General features: G+C 42.0%; 1 protein-coding gene and 1 long non-coding RNA gene across 5 annotated transcripts in view; both read right to left on the bottom strand.

Annotated features, from left to right (window-relative positions):
* Positions 1-1,091: 1,091 nt before the first annotated feature.
* Positions 1,092-9,001, bottom strand: LOC144365170 (uncharacterized). Its single transcript, XR_013423439.1, has 3 exons — positions 8,013-9,001; positions 6,400-6,560; positions 1,092-3,282 (listed from the first exon to the last, which is right to left on the bottom strand). It is a non-coding gene; the product is annotated as an uncharacterized LOC144365170 (long non-coding RNA).
* Positions 9,002-12,892: 3,891 nt separating this feature from the next.
* Dclk1 (doublecortin like kinase 1) overlaps positions 12,893-21,315 on the bottom strand; it is a 328,262-nt gene continuing 319,839 nt past the window's right edge. For 3 of the 4 annotated variants that reach the window (XM_021730402.3, XM_021730401.3, XM_021730404.3), the window contains one exon: positions 12,893-18,560. In XM_021730402.3, the coding sequence (XP_021586077.1) occupies positions 18,503-18,560 (58 nt within the window). In that variant the 3' untranslated portion in view covers positions 12,893-18,502. Of the gene's footprint in view, positions 18,572-21,315 lie in introns of all 4 variants that reach the window. The other variant, XM_040281607.2, reaches the window with a different exon arrangement.

The raw sequence follows: 21,315 nt of genomic DNA, 5'->3' as shown, positions 1-21,315 counted from the left end.
CTAGCATTCTAAATTCTAAAGAGAAGCTGCACCTAAATAATTAAGTGCTAACTGCTAAATAATCTTTAGACTGGCAGAATCCAGAACGTCAGGTGACCCTCAGATAATGTCAGAATGTACAATGCCCCACCTTATTCTTTAATTCTGGGTATCAGCTAACACAAAACATGTAAATTGCTGCAGAAAAATAGTACATGTAACCTGCAGAAAAATAGTATGTTTGTAACTAGTCCCAAGAGGTCAAGGTTGATTGTGATATTCTGGCAAGCAGTGGGGGATGGGGTAGAGGACAGAGGAGACACCTGCCTGGATGACAAAGACCCTACTCAGTCTATAGGCTTCCTCCTCATTTCCCCCACTCCTCCCCCACCACTCATGAAATCCCTTTTCATCTCTGACGTACCAAAGATGGATACTTTCAGATGACAATCCCTTCATCTTCCAGGATGCCAGCCCTTGAATAAAACTGATTTTCAACCCTTCAACTATTATTGCCGAAGTATTGGATTTTGAGCAGCGAGCAACCCATCTTGGGTGTGGTAACAGCAACACTTGTTATCATTGGTCTCTGTTTAATTTCAGTCATCCTGATAGGAGACAGACAGATGTAAATGGTGGGAACATGAGGTTAAGGGAATAATTCTATAGAATGGGCCCACTGTGCTGACCTCCACATGCTGTCTTCTCTAAGAAGCAATTTACCTGCACCCCTGCCTGGCTTAAATGGATAGACTATATAACATTCCTCATCAAACTCACTCATTATCTGTAGGAGAAATGCAGGCTGGAAGTAATGTCAATAAGAAGAACCAAGTTACCCTGAATGGGGAGATTTTTTTGTGAGACTTTTCACAGACCAGATCCTGAAATTCAGAGAAATTAGGGTAATTCCTTCTAACACTGAAATCTGGGAGAATTTATGGTCATCATGGGCCAACGTGACCTAGAATTATCATGGCAGTGGGACCTTGAACGTCTGATGTCATCCTGCTGTCAGTTGAAAATCAAGAGGTGGATCTGGGTTGGACTCTCTGGAAATTTCTCTGTGTATTAGTCAGGGTTCTTTAGAGGAACAGAATTAACAGGAAGTATGATTATAAAAAAGGGATTTATTAGATTGACTTACACAACCAGAAGCTCGATAGTTCACAATGGCCATTTGCTGGCTGGAGAGCTACAAGAACCAGTACTTGCACAGTCCAAGAGGCTGAAGAGGGATCAACAGTGCTACCCCAGTCCAAGACCAAAGGCTTTTGGAGACTCCCTGTAGAATCACTGTCAGGGTCCACTTTGGAAGAGTGAAGGAGCAAAAGTCTGATATCCTCCAGTGATTGCAGCAGCAATCAATAACCCATTCAAGGAGAATCAAGCTTGCATCTGCTGCTGCTTCCTTGTTCCAACTTTTATTCCATCCAAACCACCATCTTATTGGAATGTGCTACCATGTTTAGGGAGGGTCTCCACTTCAGTTGGCTATCCCACATGCCAATCATTCCTAGACACATCCTCATTGACACACCCAGAAGCTTCTTAATCTTTGGCATCTCTTAATCCAATCAAGTTGAAAATTAAAATTGATCATTACACTCTGGTATCCTCAATAAAACTCCATCTCTTCTCTCTGGGAGTACCCACTTGCTCCCTTGAGAGTTTCTTTTTACTTTTCCTATTCCTTCAATAAACTCATGCCTGTTACTCTGAGCAACCTGTCTGAAATCATTCTGACTTGATCACAGAATCAGGGTTTGAATTTGGGGAGAGTCTTCATGCTGCCTCAGTTTTCTGGAAGGCCCCAGCCCTGTAACAATTCTAGGGATATAAAGTGGCATCTCAGTGAAGTTTTGATTTTCTTTTTCCAAATGAGTAATAAAGTTGAGTCTTCATGCATTTTTATATCATGCCTTTCTCAATGTATCTTTATACTTTGCTTTTTAATATATAAATCCTTCTCTGGGTTTTTAAAGTAATAACACAATTACCTCATTCACTGCTATCCCTGGACTTCCATTCTCAGCCAGGTTCTCTAAAACCTGAGCTATATTTGCCTACCTTTATTTCCTTACCCTACACCCATCTCTTCAGAGGCCATGTTGTACAGTTCCAGGTCTCTGTTGCTTGGATGGAATACACTAGGTTTGGTGTTTCCCAGGTTTGTGCAATGATAGCAGCCTTAGTTCTCACTAACTCCCACACCCCTTGCTACCTGACTTCTGGGATCCATTGTCTCTCGTAAACTGTGCTTTCCTTGTGCTGATGAATTCGAATTAAGAAACTTCAAATTAAACAGGCTTTATTTATTTATTTGGCAGAGTTGCGGGGGGGGGAGTCTTAGGAATTACAGTTCAAGAGACACTGGTTCAGATACCTATGAATCAGTGTACTAAAGAAGGAAAGAAAAGTGGGAACTTATTTGGACTTTGAATGTTAAGAAGGAGCACAGCTATGTGACTGGTAATAAATAATAAACAAAAGGAAATGTCCATAAAACATGGGTCCATAATCTGTATATTTGGATCTTGACTCTGGGCATGATGTAATTGTTTGGTCTTCTGGTCATTCCAGATGCCTGTGGTTAAGAGTGAAGGTAACCAAAGTTTACATTCCAGGCAGCAGCTGGTGTCATGCATAAGCCCTGTTTCCTAATGGCCTCTCCGCTCCAATTGAAAGGTTCTTTCAATGTTACTTTCATTGCAATTTTCCTGTTATTTTCAACCCGCACAGGCAGAGCTTCCCAGCTGTATACTGGAGTGCTGAAAAAAAATGAGATGAGCTCTAAAGTGATAATTCCTTAGCCTAGGGCAGGCAGGTGGGTCTTGGGAGACCAGATCTTTCTGAGATGTTTGCATCTGGCCTTAAGTAACTCTAGGGATACTCTTCTGTCAGGCACACATAATTTTCTATCTATTGTGACCAAGGGTAGAAAAGTTCTGCCGAGGCATTGAATCACCTTCGTATTGCTAAATCCAACAGACTTTGGCTTTTTTCTTCCATTAGTCTCCAATTGGGTCTTCAATCTTGGCTTTCACAGCCAGCCCTTTTCTGAGTCCTTCCTACTTCTTTGCCTCTTTTGTTTCTCTTCCCTTTCTTTGCCCAATCATAGAAGGCTGAAGTCTTCCCAGGGTCAGCCCTAGATCCACTCCTCTTACACTATGCCTCTCTAAGGCATTCCCATCAGCCAGTTAGTTCCTATTTGCAGATGGATTCCATGCTTACATCTCTGCTGGGCTCCAGATTAATATATCCTACTGCATACTTGAAATCTCTTCAATATTTCAAAGTCACCTGAAAAAGAAGAGTCTAAAATTAAATTCAGCATCTACCTCCTCTCCTCCAACCGATTCTTTTCTAGACTTCCCTATCTCAGGAACTGGAACTATTATTTGCTTCTGTAGGCAGGAAAGCTAAAATCATCTCTGACCACTCTTGCTCAACCCCCTCATGTTCAAATCATTTTAAGAATACCTCGTAGTCATCCATTTTCTTCATCTGCACTGCTTCCGACCCATCTTCTCAGCTCGATACCCCTAACTCTTTAGACTGCAACCAGGGTGTTAAGGCTTGGATGTGAAGAATCCTCCAAAAGCTCATGTGTAAGACAATACAAAGTCTAGAGGAAAAATTATTGCGTTATGACAGCCCCTGATGGGATTCACTGAGTGGTAACTGAAGGTGAGTAAGGTGTGGCTGTTTTTTAAAGGGGTGTTATGGTCTGGATGTGATGTATCCCCCAAAACCTCATGTGTGAGAGGAGAGATGATTAGGTTATAAGAGCCTTAACCCAACCAGTGAACTAATCCCCCTGCGATTAACTGAGTGGTAACTGAAGTTAAGTAGGGTCTGGCTGGAGGTAGTGGGCATTGGGGGCATGCCTTTGGAGTATTTATTTTGTATATAGCTACTGGAGTCTTTCTTTGCTTTCTGATCATCATGTGAACAGCTTCCTCCATGATGTTCAGCCTCACCTCGAGCCCTGAGGAATGGAACCAGCCTTCTATGGACTGAGACCTCTGAAACTGTGAGCCTCCAAATAAACTTTTCCTGCTCTACAATTGTTCTTGTTGGGTCTTTTGGTCACAGCAGTGAAGAAGGCTGACTAAAACAAGGGAACACTCACTCCTCCACACTCACTCCTCCACATCCTGCTTCTTGGGCATCTGGGGGGCTCAGGAAATGACACCCCAAAGTGAGGGCCCCAGGAGAAGTTTCTCTGTGACCTTCTCTTGCCCTTGCTTCTCATTCTCATTTTCCCATGAAGAAAACCATAGAAGCAAGAGAATTCCTGTGCCCCAAGGCAGGTCATAAAAACAGACTCTAAGTTTTTCCCCTACTGTCAGCCACAAAACCTAAAAATAATACTATATCTGCCCTACTTTTCTATGTAGGAGATGGCCATAAAGAAATTATTTGACCTATGTGGGTTGATTGTAGGTCACAAGACCCGCATAGTGAAAAGGGTCCTGCCCTTTACCCAGATGGAAGGAATGCTGTACAGAGGGGTCAAGAAGAATCTGAACAGACAGGCCTTGCTGGTGTTCCCCCTCAGTCCATTATTTTCAGGCCAGACCCTTTTTGTCTAATCATATTTCCACATAGATATCTATGCTTCATTGAAGCTAAGCATAAAAATGGATAGCTTACTCTGGATGTTTGAATCTTCATTCTGAAGACTCCCATGTCCTGCAAAACTACAGTTAAATAAAATCATTCCGCTTTCCTCTTATTAACCTGTCCTCTGTTATAGGGGTATTGGCCATGATCCTTTCTGATGGGCAGAAAGGGTATGATCCTGTTTGGGGCTCCTACAGAGATACTGAAACCACTTTTAATAAGGCCGAGACACCAAATATATAAAACAACAATGGTTAGACCATATACAAAAATGGAACTCTGACCCATGACTGCAGCATCTGGCTGCAGGGAAACTGTCCTCTCACCTATAACAGCCCAGGATACCAGCCTACTATAAGCCAGGCTTGCAGAAGGTCAGACTGCTGTATCATGACAATCCAGGAAACCCAACAATATCTTCTATTACTTTTATTCTCAAATGCCTAGGAACTAATTAATAACTTGAATAATAATTCAGCTTTAACTTCTGTCCCTACTTCCAACTTAGAACCAAGAAGAGAAAGAAAGCCCAATATACCCCCTAACCAATTCGATAGGATGCTTCTCTTCCAGTAAACCTAACTCCAGTCTCCAATCAGGACACACCTGGACCTTCCCTTTTTTCACTGTTCAGCTTCCCCACTTCTCTCCTACTTTAAGTCTCTGTCAAAACACAAGTCATGGTGGAAGACTCCCTACTATGGAAAAAATGGCTTCCGCGGCTTTCATTTTGTTGTTATTTATTTCTATACTTCACTTTCTTAGGAAATTAACTGCCTTCAACACACTGATCATATCCTCTGAAATTGCCTCCCTAGAATCCCCAAATTCTGATTTTCAGTGCTCATGTGCATGATGTCTTTTCCCCCTTCAGGGTCTTCTTCTCAGCGAGGAATCTCCAGGGTTTCCTGCTCAGACCTCTTTTCTACTTATATTCATGAGTCCCCTCCGAATGGCATCCATCCTTTAAGGTTTCCACAATTGCTTTTGGTTCGCTTCCCAAACTGCTGTGTCCAGCAGCCTTTGCTCTTACTGACTGCCTTCTCCTACATACTGTGCAGGCATCTAAAGCCAAGGGTCAGAAGCAACTCACTGCCCCGCTCCCTCCATGCTCCTCCTTACCCACTCACCCATCACTGACTGGCTGGCCTCCTACACATTTCCCTAGCACATTTCCTCCTGTCCATCTTTATCACCATTGCTCACTTTAGGACCTCGCTTCTCTTTTCCTAAAACATCATGAGTCCCCTAACTGATTTTCTACTGCATGCTTGTTCCTTTTTAAACAACCACTCTATTGACAGAATCATCGTTATGAAACGTAAGTCTGAACATGTTGCACCTGTCTGCAAATCTTTAATACCTCTTCATTATTTAATATGACAAAGTCACCACCATGTCCTCACTAGCTACATTTCCCACCATGCAAGACCATGAACTCGATGCCCTAGGCAGACACATTACGCCATTTAGACACATCTTGAGACTGTGTAAAGCTGTGAGCCTGTCCCTAGATGGTGTCCAAGCTTCTTTCTCCCTTGTGTAACTTATGGCCTTGGCATGAGTCACCAGAGAATGTTTATGACCAGCTGTTTGATGCCGTCGAAGAGATCTCTGCTGAGAATGGCTAGCCAACAGGAGGACCATTTTGGATGGGATCAGCTACAATTTCTGAACTTTGGAATTCTCTGTGCTGGAAGACTTGGTTTACACTTGGCTTTTAGATGTGGCTGAAACCAAAGGGAAGAAAATGTATGTCTTCCCAGGAGAAGGGGAATTTCAAACTCTTACCCTCAAAAAAGTTTTCATCTGCTGCATGAAATGAGCGCCTGCTTACAGTTACACATGTGGCCTTCGTAGGACCCACTGATGCTCTCCATCTCACCAGATCAGAAGCACAGCAGGTTCCCCTGCTCTCCAGAGACTGGTGAGCCTCCCCAGCAGGCGTACTTCTGTCAGCCAAAGCAACAGGAAGAAAGAAAGTCAATATTGGAGGGCAACTGGCTGATTGCTAAAGCTGGGCCTTGTGTGGAAGAAAGATAATGGTCTGGTGATTTCACACGTAAACATTTTTAAGATGCCAATAGCCAGCAGGCAGCCTTTCACATCAGATATCTGTGAAGAGCATCAGCATTTAGGGAAGGCTGGGAGACAAGAATCCCCCTTCCCCCAGCAGCAAACACCACAGCTTGGACCAAGGAAGGAGCTCCTTTTTTTCCCAGCACCGATTGTGCCGTCCTGATTTACTGCTGAGGCTGACTGCTCAAATCTAAAGTTACTACAGCTGCCTCTGTGCTTGTGTGAATGATGAAGTGGGAGACAATGCAGGGGAGTAAATAGAGCTCTGGGAGGCCAGCCCCGGCCAGGAAGTAGGTCCCAAGTTACAGCAGACTATTAAGACTGACATTGTGGGAGAGGAAGATAATCTTTATGGGGCTGAAGAGCCAGCAAACACTTAGAAACGGGGAAGCTGCCGACAGCAGCAGGCTGGTGGCATTGCATGACGCTGGCTCAACAATTTTAATCACCATGGCCCCAATACACAGTGCACGCACATACCCTGCCCCCCATATACATACATACCTATGCATAAACACCTACATACCTATGCACACATATGCACATCACATCTGCACACACCACACCCACAAACATACACATCTACACACACTGCCATATGTATGCAGCTACCTATGCCACCCATATACACACCTCCAAACTCCATGCCTACCTTCACATGTACCCACAAAGACACACCTGTACACCTACACACATATCACATACATACCTACACATATGCACACCTCTACAAATGCATACATACATACATACAATACACAAAAATGCACACTTTCAGCATAGCCAGGTAGCAATGGCCTCCCATGGCCCTGAGGCTGTATAGGGGAGAAATACATAATAGAGGACCAAGAGCAATGCCAGCTATCAATTCCTCAAGCCAAATTTTGATGCTTTGGAGCTCAGAATAGAAAAGCTCCACCTCTCTGTTTGAAGATTCCCTGGGTTTGTGATTGGTCCTGGTTTGGGGATATCTCTCAGGACATATTCATGACCCACAGGATGGTGCAAAGCAAACAGCTTCCCCATGGACCATTTCTTTGAAATGACTTCTGGTGTGCTAATCAGGTGCAGGGCCTCCCTTGTGAAAATTAAACTAACTGGGCTATTCTCATTTCCTCAGACCTTAAGAGGCATGGTCAAGGTCCAGAGGCCAGTCTGGATTTAGGGCCACATAGAGAAGTGAAGCCACGAGTGTTTGTGGTGAAGAAGCCACGTGGTTTTCAAGGAGCGCACGTGTTTCTGGAGGGGAGAGCAACCCTCTCCAGCACCCTAAGACCCCTCCTTTCCCTTTCCTGCCTCCCTTAGTCACACTAAGGCACACTTACCAGATCATCCATAAAATAATTAAATGCTGCAGATAGTTTTCGCCTCTGATAAATTTTTTCTAGTGCGTTTTCTCCTCTCCTCCATCCCTGGCATGGATCTGAATTTGACCAAGCCAGAGGTTTATGTAGTTGCTATTGCACAGATGAGTGCAATTGAGCATATATGCTGATAGGAGGAGGCATGAGTGGGCCCTGTAGGACTCTGGTCTCTCTCCTACCTGGAAATTTCCTATCCATTAGAGCAAGTCTTGCTGACAGATTGGGGACAGAGCTGGGTTGGATGATCCTTGGAGTGTGATTAATAGGAGTGATCACTTAGGCCCAAAGGGCACCGATGGCTGCTGGACTCTGGTTTGAGGAAAGGGTCACAGAAACTCTGGGCAGCTGACACTGAAGATACCCAAGGCACATTAGGAATAGACACCGTCTCGGAAGCATGATTCCCAAGGTCCACAGGACTTGGCTCTCCCTACATTTCTGAATTCGTCTATGGGCATTCTGGACACTTTGGTTAAGAAGATGATCCTTGCTTCCCAGGCCTAGGTAAATTTTCATCAGACTTTTCTAGTGCAAACATATTGAGAGAGGAAGGCTCTGTTGTCAGAAGGCCCAGAGAGGCAGGAGGATGAAGTCACACACCGCCGTCAGCAATATCTTTGCAGAAAAGCGTGCTGAGGTGTGGGCAACTTCAGGAGAAGTCACAAAACAACTAGGCAGGCTGAATACTTTGGGCAAATCAACAGAAGCCTGCGTTAGAATAAGGCCTCCTTCCTATCCAGGCAGGGATGTTTTCCAATTTAAGAAACCAATGTGAACTGTTATCCTTCTTCTATAGAGTAGGGAGAAACAATAGAAGCTTTTCATGAAACAAAAAATGGTTTGCTCAGCAAGATAGCCGTGGACATAGAAATGTTATTTTAAAATGGAACATCACAACTGTGAGAACAGAAGGGACCATGTCAAGAGAGAAAATTGAAAATGTCTGAGTTGGTTTGGGCCTTGATTTACCTGTTGAAAATGAAAGGATATTTCAGATTCTGAACAATGAGCCAGCGCTGACAAGTTCACTGCTTAATCAGAAGTGTCCAGCAAATTAATAGGTAATTCTGATGGAATAACGAAACCTCTCTGGGGCAGAACATTAATTATCACCCTGCTCTAAGGGAAAGGTAACAATGTGGATTTGTCCAGGAAGAAGGCAGGAGAGAGCTATTTTCAGGGTCAGTGGATTTCTTCTTGTCCCCCCCTCCCCAACCCCAGGACAAAGAGAAACAGCCTAGTAGAGAATACTGTGTTTTTTTCCCCCCTCGAGCTGATGAGCTCTGTGCACAAGAGATTCCCCTGCTAAGGGAAAGGATTAACATAGGACCAGCTCCTTTGTTTGCCCTCTGCTATAGCTATGCAGGAGCAACTGGGATCCACCTCATTGTAGCAAAAGCCTCTGAAGCTCCCTCAGGGGCCATCCACCCTGCTTCACTTCCTCCTTTGCCAGCCTGGGGACCTGATATCTGGGCTGTTTCATTTCCATGGTTACCTAACACATTCTGAGCACATTCCTACAACTAGGAGATGAGCCAGTCCCTGCACCCATTTTCCGGCATGAGGGCTGGGATTTGTGAGGGCTAGGCTGTAACCTGCTCTCCTTGGGATTGGCCTTAAACTCCATCTAACTGGGCTCCTCCAGGGTCTCTGAGTATGTGTTTTCACACACCGCCTTCGCCCTAGTAGTCTGGAATGCTTTCCTCCTCTTTTTTTTTTTTTTGACTGATCCCTGCTTCTCCTTCAGAACCTCACTCAGGAGCCTTGCTACAGTTTCAGTATGTCCCCCAAACCTCCATGTGTTGAAGGTGAACGCCCATCATAAGGTTTGAGGGGGGCAGATACTTAATCCAACTATGGTGTTTAGAGGCAATTATGGTTTGGTAAAGTCATCAGGGTGGAACTCCCTTGTCCTGTGCCCCCTCGGGACTCTGTTAGCAAGAAGGCCATTACCTGTATTTGTAGCAGGCCTCAAATGTATTTGCATGTGACTGACGGCTGGCTTGCAGGCAGTCTGCACAATCTATACATGCAGCTTCTTGACCTTGAACCTCCAGAACTGTGAGCCAAAATAAACCTCCTTTCTCTTACCCTGCAATATTGACTGATACAGGCTCCTCCTCCAGGAAGCCTCCTCTGAATGCCCCCCCCCCATGGTTAGGTAAACCAAAGTGGTCCCCAAGTGTCTGACTGATTAGCTAGATGGCTAATCTCTGTATATTTATTTCCCACCCAGGCCTGTGAACATGGGATAGACAGTGGTGAGAAGTTTTATTGTGTGGCCTCAGGGGGTCCAGCAGAGGAACTGGCACAGGATAGGAACTTGCTGGGGGTGGGAATAGATGACCTGCTCCAGATGGCAGATAATGGAGAGGGAGAGGGGAGTTCCCAGGCTGAGATTCCCTTCAGTTGCACATGTTCAGGCTATGTGCTTCCCTGCAGGAGCGCACACGTGTGTGTACGTGTGTGTGTGTGTGTGTGTGTGTGTGTGTGTGTGAACTTAAAGGTCCAGGAGGAATAAATAGATAAGAAAGTGTGGGAATTAGAAGTTTCTTAAGACATGTCCCACCCCTGCTTCCAAAAGGGGAGCCATTGATGGCATCTTATTGTCACTATATCACATGAGGATGTACCCCTGGGTATAGAATGTGGAAGAGCTAGAGTCATGGAATATCCATATGAGGGTACGCTGTGAGTCCTACAGAGCATCTCCAGGAATGGGTTTTGAGGAACGCACACTGAGAGACTGATATGATATTTCTCTTCTTTTTAAACTCTCCAAATGATACACTGGGTCTTAAGACTGTGGCAACTTTGCTCTCATCAGCTTTTATTTCTTTTCTCCTTCGCTCTCTCTCCTTTCCCCTTTTCTAGGATTTTTCTAAGGGTGCCACTGGAATTGTAATAGAGCATACAGCAGGCCACAAATATATTTGCATGTGACTGATGGCTGGCTTGCAGGCAGCCTGCACAGTCTACACATGCTGAGAGCCAGTCTCTGGCTGGTAGGGATGCGGTGCTCCTGACAAACTGGTGTTCGGCCATCTGTGAGTGATAAATCAGTCATCCCACCCCATGGACATCAGGGGTAGAAGATTTCTCACTAGGATAAGAGCCTTAAGAACAGGAGTTGTGTCTTGTTTGTCTTTGCCTGCACTGTGCACCACTCCTAATAGGGCCCTGTGAATGCTTGCTGGATTCATGGACATAGTCCAGTATTACTGAATGATAAGAGGTTAAAATCTCATGCTAATTACAGATGGCAGAGAGGACTCTGGGAGGCCTTCTACTTCAGAACTAGGAGTGAAGCCAAGAGTACCACGGGGTGTGTGTACCATTGAACAGGCAGATGGTAAACACATCCTCGTGTTAGAGATTCAAAGTTGCCATAAATGCACAGGGTCTTGCTAGGTGTGGGTGTATATGTCATCTGAACCCTGAACTAAGAGTCATGGTAAATGACACACCTTGCAGTTCAAGATACATTTTCTTATCTTTAAATTCTTTGGATCCATAGTAAAAATAAAAATGGACAACAGTGTTTTCCTTTTCTTTTCTGAGCCCAAATGCAGTGCTTTCCATGGCATTGGCACTCACTCAAGAAACATTTGAATGAATGATTTGGAAGTGCAGGCAAGCTGGCTGGGACATCTGTCACAGTGCTGATGGCCAGCGTGGATTTGGCTGGTCCAACTGGCTGGGTGTGGCTCCTTGTCTTTTTTTAGCACTTCTCTTGGAGCTGGGGAGAAGGTAGTGGGCTACCTTCTGAGATAGAGCAAAATCTTTCTTTCATTTAGGAGATGCTCTAAGAAAGTTTCCAGGGTGCACCTGTACCTGTTTCTTGCAATCCATTTACCTCTATATCCATGACTACTTTTTCTATACATAGTAAGTGCTGCCTTTCCAACTCCCGGTCCAAATGTCCGGCAATCGTGAAAGACCTTTCCTTCCCAATTCCCATATGTGACAGTTTTGTCATCTTCAATCCCAGAGTTGTGTTTGAGGTTTTTCATGTCAAAGTCATTTTTTTTTCCCTGATGGCAGATTTTTGGCGAGGCTGCCATCTTTATAAAACAAGGTAACAGTTCTTAGGAAGCAATCACTTTAGCTATTGTTTCACAGCAATTGCCTGAAGAGTCTAGAAAGGGCCTAGTGACTTCACTACAGAAGAATAACAGGGGAAAGAGCAGCTGCAGCAGCCTGTGGATGGCACGGAAGGTGACTGCTAATTTTACAAGTGCGTGGAGATATTCTGGCACCTTCTAAAAGACACCAGGGGACCCGCAGTCACTCTTCCTGGCTGACTTTTCAATCTCCTAGCATTGAGAAACTCAACAGGAAAGAACTTCACTCCACTGTGCAGTTTTGCAATTTTCTCTAAGGTCAATATTACATGTGGAATGCCTAATGGGAAATTGCTATAAAAATGGCAGCTAATTACAGGTTAGTGGCTAAAACAACACTCTTCTCTGGAGAGCTTGTGCATATAGGTTGAAGGATAAAATAGGGCTGAATGGTATTTGATTTCTTTGTGTTTATCCAAGTCACTGGCCCAGGCAGGAAGGTAATATATGAAAAGGGACATTTTTGGAATAGCTGTTTTTGAATTATGCTCATGAAATACACACTGTGCTGAGGAGGACATGTGGGAAAGCTACACTCTGACCGCATGACTAATTTTTAAAGCCTCGCCTAGAGAGAGTTTCCCCCAAGAACACAGCTGGGCTATTCCTTCGTGGACCGAATGTGTCAATTCTGAATTGAACTAAAATGAAATTTCACTCCATGATAGCAACGTGAACTGAGGAGTTAGACCCAGCAGCTAGGGTATTATGTAGTAGTTCATACACCAAGAATTATTATTTTATTAACTTTAAGAACATGTTTTACATAAAAACAGGCAACATCAAAAAAGCTCAGCTAATAAATAAACATATCACAGATGACTTCATTCCACATTAACCTACATTTATTAGCTTAAACTGAAGGATTAGGAAAAAATCGGATCTCATTCCACCTTTAATCATAGACACAAATCATTTGAAAGTTATTTCATTAGGATTCTGAAAATCAAAGATTAACCTATGCCATCTGATCCATGCAGCAAGTGATAAATTCAGTATTTTCAAAGGAAACATTGATTTTTTTTCTTCTTCTATCAAATTGAAACCTTTTGGAAACTTGTTTAAGTGCAAGTTTCCAGTCCATCTTTTTAGTATGCATGAGCAAAATACTATTTAATTTCACACTCAACTAATCTTTTAATAATTTTCTTTCAGCCAGAATGAAAAAGGCTATTATTAATTTCCTAATAAAATTTTTTTAAAAAAGTTATTGAGGATATGACTCTAACCTTGGACCAGTTTCAATTTCTTTTTATTTATTCTGAGAATACATCAAAGATTAATGTCAATGGCAAGTGAGAAATTGTCCCTAGGGAACTATTCAAGGTCTTTTTCTTACCACATTTGATTGAATTGGAATGAAATGACATTATTAGAGTCTTTAACATCACTTTTATAATTCTACTTTCTTTTAATACCAACAGTGAAGGCTTTAGAACTATTACTTTAAATTAATAAAGTATATCACAGACAAAAATATACAATTTTACATTAAAGCAACATTAAGGGTCTCAGTTGACTAAAAAAGAATATTAAGGAAATTTACAGATATAGTTTAACATTGGAGATTGCTTTTCCTTTAGGGAAAAAGAATGAAACTAGATCTCTCATTTGTCTCTATGGGCAAGATATTGCAAACCTCATGATCAAAACACCTGCCAGTTAGATGCTCACTCACTGAAAAAAAATCACCACACCAGCCTGAGAGTAGAAGCCAACAGCAACAGAAAAACAAACAAAGACACTCCAGCCAGAGGCATTCTAAGCTTCTACACTGCATTTCCTGTTTCCCACCAGTTTATGACCCTTAATGTTACTGAATGGATGGTTGCATATTTGAGATGATTAAAAAATAAAAGACTGGCTTAAAAGCACCTCCTCCTTCAGTGTGTAATTACATACAAACTAGAGATTCCATCTGACAGTCTCAAGGACCCGTTTGTAACTGTTCCATGCATAAGCACCATTGAGCCAATTTTTAAAGCACTTTTGCAGTAATCAAATGTTTAGTGCGTCCTCAAGTTTCATTGATTTATTTGCTTTTAAATAAAGAAAGTGTGAAATGTGTTATTTTATGCTATCCGCATCTGAATTGACCAAAAATGTTACTTTTGGAAGTGCTTTTAGTCACTATTTTTCCCCATTGGACTAGAACAGCTTCATGAAATTTGATGATTAAATAAGGAAATCCATATATCCGAAGAAGCATATATCTGACCCTCAAAACTGCATGCAAAGTAAGGGTCTATTTGAGTGTATTTCCCCAAACTCCTAAGGGAAATGGCAGATCACACGTGTGGTAAAGGCTGATCTTTGAACTGACCAAGTTTTTAAAAAAAAATCTTTGGACAAAAAAAAAGAAAGAAAAGAAAAGAATGTAGCAGTTTACAAAATGAATAACTTACTAATTATAGAAAAGATACGTTATCTACATTGGATGCTAGGTGATCCATTAAACATATCCACAACAAAGAAAATACATCCAAATGAATAATGATGTTAAAACTATCATCCAGGATCTGGGTATTTTACAAAATTCTTAAATCACAATTAAGAACACATACTGGATTCTTCTTTTTTTTCTCAGGAGAGTTGGAAAGAAGTTGGGAAGAGAGGGAAATGAACCTTCACTCTCTGGTACAGACTCTGTATAGCAAACTTTGGCCTGGGGCACATTTTTATGGTCAAATTAAAAACCTTTGAGAATAGGAGTTTATCATGGAAATGCTGACAGATCCTTACCCAGAGAAGGGCTAGGGGCAACACAATAATATTAAGAAAGCTCTCCTTCAGCACAATCCAGCTTCGACACAGGGGATAGAGTTGTCTAACCGATGCCGTTGGCCAGCAAACAACCGTGATTTAATATGCTTGAGCCTTGGTATACAGTAGCGCCGTGACCCTCAAAGTCAATTTTTCTTTCCTTTTTTTTTTCCTCAACTGAAATATGCCTCAAAGGGTAAAGGATTGCAATTTTAGCCTTCATTCATGGATATATTGCTTTCTTTCAACAATATCTGAGGGGCCTGTTAACTACCACCGGTGGGGGTGCTGAGCAGGTTGCAGGAAGGTTTCATTGAATACAAAACACAGAGTGTTTTCAGTAGTTTATTCACATTTTTTCCTTCTGCTTATTTTAATATGCACCACGTGTAAGTTAGATGAGGGCTACGGTAAAAACATTTCCAATGACTGTAATCTTACTTTTCCTTCTAACGATCTGGAGCAAATCACATATTCATTGACCATGATGAATAAAATGATTTCTGCTACAATATTGAGAAAAAAAAGTGTTCATTAACATGAACAGTTCTCATCTACAGAGATGATTTACACGATGCAAATAATGAAGGAGTTCTTCCTCAGTTAGTCTACTATTGAACTGAAAAGATGAATCTTAGAATTCCCTTGAAATCATATGGTTGGTCATATGTCAGTAAAGGAAAGACAGTTCCCATCACCAGGCCACCACCATAAGAGCTATATTCAATACCTGAAAAAAAAATATGGAAACACTTGTGGCGATGAATAAATTGGTAATTACGGAGATACATTGCCATAATGGTACATATTTGTTCTATGATAAATGAAATAAAAAATAAGATCAATTTGGTTATAGAAATTCCTTAAAGAACACCACCACTTAATTATTTCAAACTTGAACTATCCCAAGAATGTCGAGAAAAAAATTAGAAAGCACTGGTTAAAAGCAAAGCAATCTGGATACACCAACGTCATCGGCATGCCTTGTGCTTGTCTATTAACCCTCTGAGTACATCTCTGACATTCGAGATCTTGGTAGCTTAATGCTAGAAAGATTCCATTCCATCTGATTACTCAATATTTCTACTTGACAGGTCACATTCCACTGTTTATTCAGCATAGATCACTCCAATTCTACAGGGAGGCATCGGGATCCTCATGCTGCATGGTCCCTGCATTCTTCTGAGCTGCCTCTCTGCAGCATGCTGAGAAACACTCCAGAATTCCCCTTAGATGATAATGGAAAAAGGCCTGAGACATGCATTGTAGGTTCTGTACACTGAATACTGTAGCAACACATTTTACGCCCATGTGTGTTGGGGGGAATTCAGAGGGAAAAAAAAAAAAAAAGGGAAAACAACAATCTACTGCAAGTAGGTCTCTGCCATAGGATTTTTTAAACATTCACATATTTAGAGTTGAGGCCAAGCTAAAAACCTACTCTTTCACCTTGAAACGGCACTTCACTTAATAATTTCAGAGAAAGCAGTAATTTCAGACCAGTTCAGTATTCTTTACTAAAATGGAATCAACCTATACACTGACATACTATTCCTGGTATTTTGTGCCCCTTGCCCCCCCCAAAAAAAACAATTCAATTGATTTGCTGGTTTATGCTACTTTATGATTTTAGGTGTTATAATTTATGGATTGTCTAAAAGGAGAGAGAGAGGGAAAATTAAACCCTTACTAAAAGTGGAAGAGCGAAAAACCTAGGAGTCTTGTGTTGCAAAGGCAATGAGATGTGATTTGATAATCTATCAGAGCATAGACCACAATTTAAGGACTGAAGGGTAAAAAGCAGCAATTGAAGTTCAGTGTGAATTTGAAAACAAAGAACTCAATATAGAAATGTAATTCAGAAATTTTAAGACTCTGTGATATTAAAGTATATTCAAAACTGAGGAAATAAAATACTGCTCAGCCATCCAGATGCAAATTTCATGAGATATCACTCACTGATTATTCCTGTATCACAGAGCTGAGCAAATCTTAGGAGGACATTTGATTTGGGACTCTGCCTCTCCTCCTCTTTGAGTTCTGCTGTAATGAACAGGAAATGGTAATCCCCTGTTCTGAAATGGGATATGTTCCAGAAGAAACCCAGGCCTGCAGTTTCTCCTACCAGTGAGAGATTTGGTAATAGGAGTGGAAATTCAGGTCTCAGACAGGACTTAGTCCAAAGATAGGAAAACAAATGTTTCCGCACATGGTTAATGATAGCGGAATATTAAAAAGAAAAATCACCTTGGGGAATGGAATTTTTATCCTTAGGGCCATCTTCTAGGTGTTATATCCTGCTCTTCCAGAGAGACTATATAAAGGTACACATGGAATTGGTTTAGAACATTCTGGATTGTGTTCCTACCATGCTTTCTCCTCAGCCACCTTGCAAATCCCTTGCCTCTAGCTCCACTGTGCCCCAGCTCTTCCATGAGTGGATTTCATACTATGTGTGGATTTCACACTGATGACCACAGAACCATGAAAAAAAGCAGATGAGAAAATGTACAGGACCTTCTTTCCTCTTTCCATTTGAAATCCCAGCCTTATTGAGCACCTGGCAATTTATTGCTCTTTTCCACCAGTTGTTTCTTCCCTGTAGATGTTTGATACCGAGCAGACAGACCCTCCCTCACCATGCACAAGATAAGCCATGGTGATCCCTGGAGGGTCTGTGCTGGCACTAGCAGCAGCTGATGTAGAAGCAGCATTTCTGAGGTGTCACCAGTACATCTTTGTATGGAGACAGTTTGCGGGGAGAGGGCACCGACAATTTCCCGGGTCAGGCTGTTTGCCACAAACCCAATTCCCTCCACTCCCCACCATGCAGGCCTCACTGCAGCAGATGGTTATACTTCTAAAGAAGAAGAAAAAAATTTCCCTTTCCTAATAGGATCATGAAGAGGAAAGAGGGGTGCATATGCTGAAGTTATAAACCTGCCATGTTCTAAACCCACAGAAAAGGACAAGCAAGAGATCACTCTAGATCCCCTTCTTGTCTGGCCGTTTCTGCATTTTAAGAACACCCCTTGATCTGCAGCAGAATCAAGAAACATGTGCGTGTACATCCAAAGGCCTGAAAAATTCCCCAGCAAGGATTCTCAATAAAATTCTATGCACTCAGAGGGTTAACATGTGCTATATTACAGACTGCAGATCCTAACTTGACTGATGAAAACATTCATTGCTTCTATGTTTAAAAAAATTGGCAAATTAGCTTTAACCCTTTGAGGACCCTATTAGCAGCAAATTACCATCTTCACAAACCGACACGTGCCATCTCATTCAGTAAAGGGAAATCGCTACAAAGAGACCCGAAAACACACTTTCTCTTCTGCCATTCAAGCACTGAGCGCTAGATAGATCAGATGAAACTGTTTCACATAAATTTTGGGGAAAAAAAAATCTCAGAGTCTCAAAGGGTTAAGCTAGGACTTTGAGTAAAAGGGGCTTATTAAAAGGGTGAGTTGGGGGAGCGAACAGTCTCGGAGGAGCTCGGGGAGTAGTCTTCCGATTCCGAGTTGAGTTCTGGCGGAGCTGGCTGCGCCTTGTACCGGCTCCTCACATCCTGGTTGCGTCTTCGTCGGAAAACCTGCCTCTCCTTATCAAGAGCGGTGGTCTAGCAGGGGCATAAAATGAGAAAGAGGACAATTAGGCCGAAGGCAATGGCAGGAGGAACTCTTTCTAGAACTTTCTGAAGTTGGAAAGATATGCTGGCCAAGTTAACCTGTCCCTTATGGCTCATGTTTGTCAACAGTCGCCACGGTTGGGGGGAACTCTTTGCTCCCACAAAAGGTGCTCCTTAGAGGACCTGGTCATGACCTCTGCAGACACAGGCAGGATGGATGATGTCACAGGTTGGAACTCTCCCTGGACCTACCCAGGCTCCTGCCACCTCCACATCTCTTACCCTTGGTGGCTCCCAGGCTGGCCAGGGACATCCCTGTGGCAAATAGTAGTCTCAGTCTTTTTGTGTGTGGCCTGTAGGGATGCTCCCCGGGCAGCCCTGATCATCATACAGCTGAGGACAGCTGAATAGAAGGTGATGACGTTGCTTGACATGAAAACAGAGCCACAAGCTCACTCTGTTCTTTTAGCACCCCCTTCACTTCTAAATGATTAATATCATTATCTATTATTTTATCCTCTATTGATGAGGAGGAGTGTCTGAATATCTGAAATTGAGCATGGCTTTAAATGCAAATTAAACCAAATGGAAGCAAAGTTCACTTGGCAACGTTCATTTTCATCCTAGCATGTGGCCGTTTGTGAAAACTGTGATTCCCTTTTGTAGGTGTTTCAACTCCTAGCTCTGTGCCTCATTTTCCAGAGGAAACCTCAGATGATCCCCAGGATGTTATCTGACTATAGCTCTGGAAGTTATTACGACATCAGAATGAAGAACAGCATGACTTCATCACAGATTTAATGGGTGCGGGGAGGAATGGGGTCATTATAGCGAAACCTTACACAGAAAGCAGAAGAGCAGGTACAAAGCCTGAAGAAAAATATAGAACACATATAAAAGTCGAAGGCGTGCTTGTTTGAAAGTCCCTCTTTAAAAGGATGTAGCCTGGAGGTTATTCTGCTTTTAAGAGATTACTTTTCCTCTATAGGGATATATGCCTCCATTTTTTCCTCTTGAAAATTTACTGTTAGCTTCTTCAAAGAACTGAGATAAATTTATAGCCAGCCTGGTTCTGAGAACAAAGTGAAAACTAAGCCCCTCATACAGTTGTGGTATAGCATTTAGAACAATCTTAGATCTAAAACGGAGCAATCAAAGTCCCAAGATGAAGTAATAAAGAGAGAAATAGAGACAGAGTGTAGAACCAGTATAGTAAATGGCTTCATTAGCCTGAACCGTTCTACTTTAAAAACTATCCACACACTGACTAACAGTGTTACAAACCAATGAGGACAATAAACTTTAATAACTCACTTCTCATTTCACTAGATAGCTAATACTGTGATTCAATAACTAGTTTGTTGAAATGTCTACCTTTGATTTTTCTACTTGTTGAATTTTTAAGGACCCTCATCTATGTAGTTCTTTGTCTTATACTCATCGATTTTATGATATTTTCAGCATCTTAAACCTAAATTCCTAACTTTATTTAAAACATTGTAAAGTTACAACACATGGTATTCTGCTTTCAAAGCAAACTGAACATGTTCTGTTTGTGTGGAGTTGAATGTTTGTAAAAAACAGATGTCTATTTAGTCTGACTTACATAAAAAGCATTCTGTTGTTAATCCAAGGGTAATATAAACTCTTCTCCTGGTCATAAAAATAGTTCTATTTCTACCTTCTTGAGGAAGAAAAAAAAAGTCACTGGTGTTGGGCTGAATTCTGACTAGTGAACACAGGCAGTCAGATGTGGAAAAGGAAAGCACACAGGGCTTGTGGCCAGGAATGGCATGTCCTGCCTGTCACTGGCTGTGAGAACCATTCACTCAGTTCTCTCATCTGTTAAATAAGGACCTGGAAAAAAATGTTTCCCTTCCTTGAAGAGTTGCTGTAGGTAAAATGGATGTATAACTGCTTTATAACATTCAAGGCTTCCATAAATGTAAATTATTCATTTTTTATGTAATCGAGTATTTTTAAATTAGGTAACTGCAGGTCACAAGAAAGGAATGCAAAATTACAATCTAGAGTACTTTCCCTCCCTCTCTCACTTCATTGGCACTGTCTTGATATTTAATATATCTTTCCATTCAATGATTCAATAACTGACTTGTTAAAATTGACACCTATGTTTCATTCTTCTTGTTGAATTTGTATAGACTTCATAGATGCTCTTTTTGGTCTATACCCATTAATTTTATGATATTTAGGAAAAATCCACTCAGTTATCCAAATCATGCTCTTGGCTGCAGTCACTGAAATAGGACATTTCTCCACAAATACCATATTTCAGTTTATGCAGAAGCTGGTGACCTTAATATTGAGCCCATGCCTGGATGATCTCATTATTCTCATTTTCACCTGCATTTCTTTAAATCCTTGGAAGGGCAATCATATTCTCTTTGTCACTTGTCCCACTACCAGAGAACTCTTGTCCCGTTCCTGTTTAAATGGTCAGTTCTGCCCACTCCTGCCAAACTTCCTAGTTAGCAGCTTTCTAAATGTTCACCTCTGTAGATGAACTTTCATGCTCAAATGCTCCTGAACTTTCAGTCGCATGGTTTCCCAGTATTCTCATGACACTTATTCCTGGAAAGATACCTGGGTCATGAGCATGTGTCATGGAGTAAAGGTGGCTGTTTCTATTAAATCTATAGACTTAGAGTCGAAAAAGGCTGTATAATGCTTCCTTGTCCAATGCTGGCTCTGCACAGTCAGGGAACTGAGGCCCAGGCATGAGGAG

Source organism: Ictidomys tridecemlineatus, chromosome 6, assembly GCF_052094955.1.
Source record: "Ictidomys tridecemlineatus isolate mIctTri1 chromosome 6, mIctTri1.hap1, whole genome shotgun sequence".
Taxonomy (NCBI): Eukaryota; Metazoa; Chordata; class Mammalia; order Rodentia; family Sciuridae; genus Ictidomys; species Ictidomys tridecemlineatus.
Note: the sequence above shows the minus strand (reverse complement) of the source record. Positions and strands in the feature narration are given on the sequence as shown.